The following is a 10,619-nucleotide window of genomic DNA, read 5'->3' on the forward strand; positions in this document are numbered from 1 at the left end:
TGGTGTGAACAGAACCGGAAATGTCAGTGCAGGTGGTGAAACGCCGCTAAGGCCCTTCGTGGCTATCCCCTACCCGGTGACAAGCCACAGCGTGCCCGTGACGAGCGCGTACGCGAACAGAACCGGGAACATGAGCGCCGGTGGTGTCTTTGTCTTGTTGCTTTAATTGCATGCATATATATATATATATATATATATATATATATATATATGTGTGTGTGTATATAAGATTTCGTCATTTTAGAAGAACACATAACAGCTTCGCTGGTCGTCCTTCTTCTCAGAGTGCATAGCTGGGCACAGTGTAGGTTCTTGCACGTGGAGGGACCAAGAAGTAATGACAACTTTTTACTGTGGCGGAATGGGAGTTAGTACCGACGAGTGCCACTTGATGCAGGTAAACAACGCACTATTGTCTCCATCATTTGGCCAAGCGGAGTCATTGTGGGAACTTTCGTCTGCTCACTGCATTTTTTTTTCTCCTTTGTAGCCGTCTGCGTTGGTTTCGCGATGGCTGACGCCAAAGAACAACATTTGTTCATCAAATTGTGTTCTTCATGGTAAATCTGTTGACATCAAGCAGCTTATTGATTTTACATTTGTATCGCAAAATCAGACCGCCAACCGGCATTTTTACGTTGAAGTGCCCGTGGAGTTGCGTGATGCAGTACGGACTAAACGCCCTGATCTGTGGGTTTTAGCCAAGTGGCTTGTGCACCACGGCAGTGGGCTCCTACACACACAGCACTGAGCGTACCGCACATTGTGACAAAAACGAAATGACAACGCGACCTTACTCTCCCCATACTGCACGTATCTTGCCCCTTGCAATCTCTAAATGGAAATGATACCTTAGAGGAGAGTTTTTTTTTTTCAGTATGTGTAGTAGGTAGAGAAGTAAATAACGGAAGCATTGAGGACTATTTGCAACGTGTCTCTGATCTGTTTTTAACATCGGATAATGTGGCGGGACAAGTACATAGCGTTTTATGGAGGGTATTTTTAAGGTGATTAATCTTTGAGAATGTTCAAAAAGATATCAGAATTAGAAAAAAACAATTATCGTTCATTTTGGGTCCCCCATGGTATTTCGAAATGGGCGGGATCTTGCAAAAGCACCGCCAATGAATGCACCGTGGGTTATCATAGTGTCCTTCATTCTGCCATCTCGATGGGACCGCTTATCACTGCGACGCCCTATGCCAGTTGAAATTTCTGGTCGCGGCTGCGAAGTAACTGCCTCCTTCCAATTCAGTGCACACGCACGTTGTTTTTTTGTGCTCTGCTCTCCTCTTTCGGGACGACAGCGGTAGTGAGCATCGACGCCTCACTAGCTGCACCGCACTCACGCAGCATGACATGACGTTCGCAGGCAAGTAAAGACATGGAGGCCACCCCGGCTAATCCGTCTCATCTAGGAGACAGCTCCTGGGTTGCAGTGCGGTATCGACAGCGCTCACAGGGCTCTTCCCGAACAAGGAATTTTCTTCTCGGCCAGTCCTCGCACACCACCGATCCTACGCCAGACGTCATGGGGACCTACCCATTTACGGTCGCCACCGCTTCCCATAGACGACCATAAGGTAATCCTCCGACCCCAATCCGGTGTCCGGCTAGACAAATGACCGCGGCTTCCCTCACAAGGGCTATAATCCTGGCTGGCGGACTGTCCCCGACCAAGACGGGCCTCCGTTCGGACGAAACTTTCGGGGTGGTTAGTACACCCAATGAACAAATTGCCCTCTCCATCCAGAACATCGTTCACGTTCGCCTGGGAGCGAAGGATTTCCCTGTCTCTGCGTATATCACCGCGCCCGATAACTCCTGCAAGGGGATCCTAACCGGGCCGGATAAGGTCACCACCTCTACGGAGCTGCTTGAATCCTCCAGGTGCGAATGATGAGAAGGACGAATACAGCCCTGATTACTTTAGCTGTATTACGGGTCCCGCACTACGTCCTATACAATGGAGCGGAATACCACTGCTACATTCACCGGCCTAGACAGCAGATGTGTATGATCTGCCTACACCTGGGCCATCGAACCGACGTATGTCCGACACCGGAAACCCGACTCTGAGACCTGCGGCACTGGCAACCGGACACCGGAACACGTTTGCAAGCCACAGTGTCAATACCGTGGGGGAGACCATACAACTACGGACGTCAACTGCCCGTCCCACTCAGGCCTCTGCCGAAAAAGGACTGGATGCGTCGCGCAATTCAGCAAAGCGAACCAACTGAGAATACCACATCATCAGTTGGCCCCACCGCCCACCCCGTAAAAGCGCTCGCGGTCCCGATTCCAATCACGGGACCGCCAGCACACCATCGGATTCGGCCCCGCACCGGCTCCTGAACACCGGCGCAGCCTACCAGCACGAAGCTGCCAGCTCTGCTAACACAAAGACAGGTCCAGCCCCCAAGGCACAGACCGGACATGGCAAACCTCAAATAACCAAGCAAGGACTCGCCGGGCCTCGGGAGTTAAGTTGGGTAGCGGGGCCCCTACAGCTCCTACCTTTACCCATCCTAACCCCCCCCCCCGCCACACTCACACAAAACAACTAGTGCCACACCACAGCTCATTGATCACACTCAAATGTCAGACACCCTCCGCGCAAACATGCGCCGCGAGATACAACCAGCCATTGCCGCGGCACGTGAACAGCGCCGGTAAAAAATGCAAACCATGATTACGGAAGGCGTCACCGCCATCCGCACTTCACTGATCGAACAAACAGTCGTAGGCATCTTGACAGAGCTACATCAACAGATGCAGCAGATATTCCAACAGTTGAAAGAATCACATTTCCACGCACCTTCCCCAGCGACTTCCAGCAGATGAACCCATCCTTACACATGTACCATTTCAGCCAAAAACGATGTTCGCAACGCGTAACTCAGATGAACTTGCAATATGGCAAAGGAACTGCAGGGGGCTACGGCGTAACCGGGGCTCCCTGCACCAGTTCATTGTCACGTCGTAAAACGCCCCCGACATAATTCTTCTCCAAGGAACACATTGCCCACCCACTCTCACCGATTATGACGCGCATAGCGGTGATACCAACACAATTGAGGCGCTCGTGTCCAAGCACCTCACTGCCCGGACGCACTTGATCAACACAAAGATTCCTCATTACATAGTAGAAGTACTTTCCCAAGTAGACCAAGGGAGCTCGTCTTTTATCATTATCCTGTACAGTTCGCCGCGCTACCGCTACCACACTTTCCCGTAGTTTTTCACGGAATTCAGCAAAGTAGGTTCACAACAGCTCATTTCAATAGTCCCTATGTCACCTGGGGTTAACCGAGGGCCACCCACACGGGGAACAAGCTGTGGGACTTAATATGCAACCTCCAGTGCACCCTCCTTACAGATACCGCACAGCCAACCCGAGTTGGTAACACTATCAAGCGAGAGACTTACCCTCACCTGAATATGGTCAAAGGGGTCGGGTCACACAGCCAGTGCCAAACAATCAACGAACACCTCGGTAGCAACCATTACATCATCGACGTCCCTCTCCCACTTAGGAAACCCGCAGGCGAGAGCGGGAAATTCGCCTCAAGGACTGGCATCAGTTCCCGACAGAGCCGCGCGCAACCCTCCCCAGTTTCGGACTATGACACGTGGCTTACGAACCTCGCACACGATGTCAACATGGTTACCAAAACACTCAACACGTCCACGGAGGCGCCGGACGTTGGCCCGCACCTTCTTCATCTCTGAGAAGCCGCTGAGGTCTTACCAAACTATCGAGGAGACAGCAACTCAATCGACTCCCACAACTCCCTATTGTCCACGTAACGAAAGAGGCAGACGAATACGTGCAGACACCCACTAGCAACAACCTGAGAGGGTTTTGTGACCGTCTCTCGGGCACCCTTGGCACGCCGAAGACGTGGGCCATTTTGCGGTCGCTTGTAGATTCCAGGGCTTTCAAAACACACACCAACAGGCGGCTACACACCCTCATACACTAATATCGGGATGACATCGAGCACTTCTTTCGGGATCTCGAGCCCCGATTCATCTCTTCAGGCCGTCATCCACGTTACACAGACTATCCACATAATCTAGATACCCCCGTCTCCATTGTACGCGGACATCACCGTCCAGGAGGTCTGCGCCGCCGTACACGGCATCCGCAAGAACTCGGCCCCGGGTGCCCACCGCAAACAATACTCCACCCTCAGAAATCTCAGCGATACGGACCTTGACACGTTAGTAACCATTTATAACGGTCACTGGAGAGCGGACACACTTCCTCAGGCATAGCACCACGCAGATATCTCGCGCATCCCTAAGCCCGGCAAATAAATATCAATTGACATTCCTTCGACCCATTTCCCTCACCTCATGTATTGGCATATTAGGGAACATGTCTTCAGACAACGCCTTCAGGCCTACCTCGAAGGCAAACTCTTTCAGCTCAAGGTGGACATCTTGCACCCACCCCAGCGTGCGCGGACTGCGGTGATACTAACACTAGACCTCAAGTCAGCTTTCGATGGCATCGCAAGCGGCCTTATCCTGAGCAACCTTGCCGGTTCTCACTGCGGAATGCGAGTTTACAATGACGTTCGGGCCTTTCTACGCGACCGCACAGCAACCATAGGAGTAGGTCCGCATCGCTCCCACACAATTCACCTTATGGGACGTGGAATCGCGTGGGGATCTGTCCTCTCACCAACTCTTTTCAATGTCACCCTCGCTAAACTACGGAGATGATGTCACGCTCTGGACAGTCTAAGACTCTGACGAATATATCCAGGTCCGACTGCAACACGCAGTCGATGTGATGACGTACGCCTGACACGAGCGTCCTAGAGGTTGGAACCCTCTTCCATCCATCACTGTTGCCACCGAAGGCCATATATCCATATATCGGCGGACGCACGCGCGAACCACACAATAGCTCTTCTTACACGACAGGTGGAGCAGATAATCGCCATGCTTCGACGGGTCGGAAAACTGTGAGCTGGATATGCTGCGACTCACTGACGCTTGCATAATCAGCCGGTTGACATACAATCTTCCCTTTGAGGCAAGGTTATCGAGATCGCGCTAGGGTTACCTCACTGCACCGCAACACAACGCCTCCTATCACTCGGCGCACACGACACCCGCGTCGAGCTTCACGAGGCACAGTGGATCAGCCAACAGGAGCGGCTGCTGTTGACTCCCACCAGTAGCTACCTGCCAGGCAGGATAGGATGCACCTTCCCAACCCCCCTACAAGGGACTGCACAGCATAGCATCCTCACACGCATTTCAAACATTCTGAATGTTCTTCCCATATCCATGCACATGTTTGGGTCGGCAGGCCGCCGTCGCACACTAGTCAGGCTCCTCACACGTCTGTTGGCCGCTCAACCGCAGAACACAATGTATTCACCGACGCAGCCCCATCCCTTCGCGGCGATGATTTCCGCCGACTCGTGAGCGAAGCCTCTATCCCCTCCCCCAAATTGACGGAAGGGGAGATGCTTGTCATATCCTTGGCAATTGAGCACGTATGTGCGCTGCCACCCCGCACGTTCAATGTCGTCACCGACTCGCAGCAGGCATGCGGGGCTTACCTGAACGGCACAGGCATAGCCCTACATCACAAAACAGTTTCTCAACACAGACTTCTCTTCCACACAAAGACACTCGACCCACGACATCCACCTAGTCTCGACGCCTGTTCATGCCCCATTGCCGGGCAATAAACGTGCCCACGCGGCTGCTCGCGAATTTACGCTCCGAGCAGACCCGTGCAATGAGGCGACCACACCAGACGGGGAAACCCTATATCAATGACATACCGACACATTACACAACACTATACCACAAACCGCAGGTTATTCTCGTCACCCCCACGATCTTTCAAGATCAGAGGCCGCACACCTTCAACAACTCCAGACGAACACCTTTCCTAACCTATATTTTCTCCAGCTCCTCTAGCCCACACAATGCACGGACACCTGCCCGGAGTGTGGAGCCTCGCCGACGACGTTTTACGCCACAATGGAGTGTTCCGCCCCCACTTTCTATTCCTGCCCACCCATACCCATCTTCAAAATGGGGCTGTAAGAGATAACTCTTCGCAGTGGGACTGCTGTGGCACGGTAGGCCACCCACTTCTAAGGCCATCGCTGAAGCCATCATGGGAGAGTTGTACTAAGGGCTCCTACCCTATACCCCCTTTCCCAAAGGTAAATAATGTTTTCATCATAATCACGGTTTCCCGTATCTGCGTATCTACGCGAGGGAAATGTACGCCCTTGAGCGCTATACTGTATAACAGACAAGAAATAACGTGCCTTAAGCTATTGAAATTGATGTTATAAAAGGTTGCAAGAAATTTCAGTCTTTAGAAAATATGCTCACCATATCATGATTCAAGAAAGATATTTTGGCAAATGAGTTCTGCAAAAATACGAAAATGTGCAAGAAGTTTCAAGAAAAAAAAATTTAATCCATCCAAGAGTCGCGAGAAGCTACAAAAAATACGTATGGGTTGCAGAATATTTAATTAAGTGTACTATAATATATACAAATGGCTAGTTTTCTGGACCTTTAAGAAAATGCATAAACTTTCATGCCCATCGATCTCTCCTGTTTTTTTTGTGTGTGTGTGTTTGTTACACTATAATTAAGTCTATTGGAATACGGAATTGTTGAGCGGGAAATGTACTTGTAGATAGAGTGTTAGTTGCTTAAGTTGAGTAAGATTCAGCTACGGTAATTTTGCACGTTATTTCTTTTGTCTCCGTTTAAATCGATACAGACAGCTCGTGTTCCCACCAGCGCCTCGGTTGTTGGATATCAAAACTGCACGGGGCGTACCCCACCACGCATGCGCCTGACGTGCGGCATTCAGGCGCGCAGGCAGCTGTGATTTGTTGAAAAATATCTACCTACGGCACTTCTTCAAGTGTTCCTGCACAAAACATGCAGGGTGTGACGTTTAAATTTTGTAAGAGCCACAATAAAATCATAAGGTTAACGGCCCCAAAGCACCACACGGGCTTTGTGGCACGCCCATAGGGGGGAGGGGGGGGGGGGGTTCGCTACCCGGGACTTCTTTACGCGCATTCAAATCTAAGTATATGAACGATATTGCATTCCGCCCTCATCGGAATGCTGCCCGCGTGGCTGCGAATCGAATCCGCAACATCAGACAGCTCAAAAGAACGCCATCGTCACTGAACTATTGTGGCAGGTAGAATGCAAGCGAAAAAGAAAACCCCAGGTCACCGTGAGGACCCTTATAAGTGGCGCGCAATGACATGTGTTTTAAATTTTTATACAAGATTTAGAAATCGCAGGCTTCACCTGGGTTATGCTAGGCACCGTAATTGATGGCTCTGAATATGTTTTGCTCATCTACGGTTCTTTGCCTTGTGTGTAAATCTAATGGCATCTTCGACCGGTACTTTCGAGGGCCTTTAGACCTCTACCTTGATCAGCGCTGTCTTCGACTGGCCGAAGAGAGCGCGCGCCTTGCGTTCCCGCGTCGAGCGCTCTCTTGTGCTCCGAGTCCTATCGTTGCCGCATTCGTCGAGATTGAAATGTTTCCCGCCACGTCATCAAAATACGGCCCGCCGCTGTTGGCGACGGTTCACGGTAACCTAGGCCATTCAATTCTGGCGTCGCAACTAACCTTCGTAACCACCGGCGTGTCCGCCGTTTTTCCCGGCAGGGCGGGAGCTTTGGTTGGGCGAAATTGGAAGCTTTCTGTAGTCACATGGTTTCGCCTCTGCCATTTCCTTTTCCGAGAGCGAGTCACACGTTCGGCTTGGGCGCTTCTCCTCTGCCTCCGAGTTTGAAAAACGCTGGATCTACCAGAAGCAGATTCGGAGGATGGAGGCGACCAGTCGAAGATACCGTAAGTAGACAGCAGTGTTTCGCATTTCGCCCCGTCGATTGGCGGCTACGGTTCCCTGAACAGAACCTGCGACTATGCGCTCAGCAACAAAGATCGACAACCGCTGAGCCATCGAGACGTGTGAAGCCTTCGCCACTCATGTTAAAAAACAATTATAAGGTTGCAGTTCCTGGCAGTCAATTAAAGTTAGCCTAGCAAGGTGAAGCGAAGTTGCTTGAGGCTTTGGAATTACGTATGCAGTGGATTCATTCTTTTTTCTCGTTACTATCTATGCCTGTGACGAGCTTCTGGCGCTGTTCTTATCCTCGACTGATTTTTCTCTTTTCTGACTCAAACGGCTTTGTTCTCCGTTCCCTGTAGTATCATGCTACTCCGGTTCGTAACTATAGGCTTCATAGAAAGGTTGATCCAGAGACCCGTTGCGCTGTTTCCCTGCGATTATGTATCACTTTACTACCATCGAATGAGTGGCACCACACTCGTGAAAAAAGAGCGTGAAACAGTCGTATACTTCATGTATGTTCAGTAATTTATGTATAGCGCTTGAAGGTTCTTAGTTGAACATTTTTTGTCGGTGTACTGTACACCCAATTTAATATTGTTCAAGGGTTCTTCATCCGGGCACATTTGAAGTATATTTGATCAAAGCGCATTTGAAAAAGAGTTCGAGCACCGTTAATAAATGCTTTTTCGCCTTCAAGAATTTAAAGATGTTTAATAGAGTCGTGTATTGTTACGCAAAGTTCATTATAGTCACGTGAGAACTGACACCGCATCCCTGTTCGAGTATTTTTCTAGTCGCGATCACGTTTAAAATGAGCGCAGACTTTAGTTGGCTTGCTGGGTGCAAAGCATGAAACTTGTGCAGAATATGAATGAAACCAGGTCGCTGTAGAAATAACCAAAATGCAGCGGTAACATTCAACGAAATCTTGTGTCTTCCCAGCTACCGGTCGTTTTCTTGGAGTTCAAAGACCCATCATAACGAGTTATTGTTTGCTTCTGGAGATGTTTAGCAATAGGACCCATTAGGGGGGCCTGGCATTATCGGGAAGCATTCTGCTCCCACCCCGCCTTGCATATCTAAAGAACGGCAGTTTTTGTGCATGAAAACTCGTACTCCCGCTTTCATTGTTGTAGAAACATAAAGCCCACAGTCCTCTCGGAGTTCTTTTTGAAGGGATTCGCCCGAGAGCAACATTTCGAACAGCAGGGCACCAGCAGCAGAAGCCGAGCGTTTTCCGCTCTTTGTCCCCAGCGTCAGCTGCTCTAGCGCACGCAGACAAAGAGTCTGGCGTTCGGCATTGTGGCGCTTTGCGCGATTGCGAATGAGAATATATGAGCACGCATCTGTACCGTGCGTATAAAGAAGCACGTAGTATATTCTCGAGAGAATAAGGAAAGCAAGCTTTTGAATTGCTTTTTTTTTCGTTATTTCTGTTTTCATTTCGCAACCGTTCTGCGGGGTGGCAACTGCGGTTATAGATACGGATTTATATTCAAGAGTCCCAACCTCTGTGCAGAAAAAAATAACTGTCTCTGCAAATTACGATACAAAGAGTAAAAAAAAAAGCTCCGACTAAGCTGGGCTGCTTATCACGGTTTAGTGGAAGAAAGCAACTGTAAGACGTAAAGAAATGTATAAATAAAATAGGTATATATGAAACCATTCTTGAAGTCGAGACTAGAAATATTGCCGCGAGGAAATGCCCTCTACGCGAATCGGAAAAATGTAGGAACTAAACCACTGCTAAAAGAGGTTGTTGGAGCTGTGATGGAAGAACGAACGAGCGTGATGCTTCGCTCAGACCGTGCTTTTAAAACCCAACCTCTTAAAGGTTCCCTAATGCCCGCTAACAGTTAAGGTACGTCTTCACAGGTCGTGCTCTATTTTTCAGCCTGGGTTCACTAACTTTTCCTGATTAGCCACCAGTATATAGATTGTAGCCCTCTTCCTCATCCTCCCCTTTCGTTTTAAGGGCAAGTAACCAACGCGAGCGATTGGGCGTACAACTGGAAGCGGCGAGTGGATTAAATGTGAACGCTGTGTAGCACATGTGTCCCATCCGAGATGCGGTCTCCTGCGGGTGCCGATAGCGTCGGTGAAGACGCCGGCAGCCAAAGTGGGTCTTTTCTCTCGCAGGAACAGCTGCTGCTGAGTGTGATTCCTGCCTACATCGCAGCCGAAGTGAAGCGCAGCATCATGCTCAAGATGGCTGATGCCTGTCAGACTTCCACGAAGAGGAGCCGCCAGCGCTTCCACGAGCTGTACGTCCAGCGCCACAACAACGTCAGGTGCGTGCCTCGCATTTTCTCTGGCGCTGTAGAACATAGCGCTCCGCGTCCAAGTGTGAGGGTATTTTCGTTGTGCAAAAGGATAGACAGTTGGGCGAGTTGGTACGGTAACATGATTTTGGCTTCTAGCGCGAAGTGAAACACGGACACAGAAAGGAGCAGACAGGACGAGCGCTCGTCCTGTCTGCTCCTTTCTGTGTCCGTGTTTCACTTCGCGCTAGAAGCCAAAATGGTGTTTTCGTTCTTGTCTCGCACTTACACATACTCTGGGTAGGTATCGCCGCAGTCGACACATCCGCCGCGGCCTGTCGATGCGCGATGGCGGGTAGGCGGATTTTGGCAATTCAGTCTCGAAAAACAAAAACACGAAAGGTTCGAGCTTCACTTCAATCAGTTACCCTTCTTTACTTTAGACCTGCTGCAAAGCGATAATTGAAGCGTA

General features: G+C 50.1%; 1 protein-coding gene across 10 annotated transcripts in view; it reads left to right on the forward strand.

Annotated features, from left to right (window-relative positions):
- The window catches only part of Ac76E (adenylate cyclase type 2 Ac76E), an 884,870-nt gene that overhangs the window by 612,367 nt on the left and 261,884 nt on the right, over positions 1-10,619 (forward strand). For all 10 annotated transcript variants that reach the window (XM_070526675.1, XM_070526630.1, XM_065429478.1 and 7 more), the window contains one exon: positions 10,026-10,177. In XM_070526675.1, coding sequence (XP_070382776.1) covers positions 10,026-10,177 — 152 coding nt within the window. The remainder of the gene's footprint in view (positions 1-10,025; positions 10,178-10,619) is intronic.

The sequence above is a fragment of the Dermacentor albipictus genome, chromosome 1, assembly GCF_038994185.2.
Source record: "Dermacentor albipictus isolate Rhodes 1998 colony chromosome 1, USDA_Dalb.pri_finalv2, whole genome shotgun sequence".
Lineage (NCBI taxonomy): Eukaryota > Metazoa > Arthropoda > Arachnida > Ixodida > Ixodidae > Dermacentor > Dermacentor albipictus.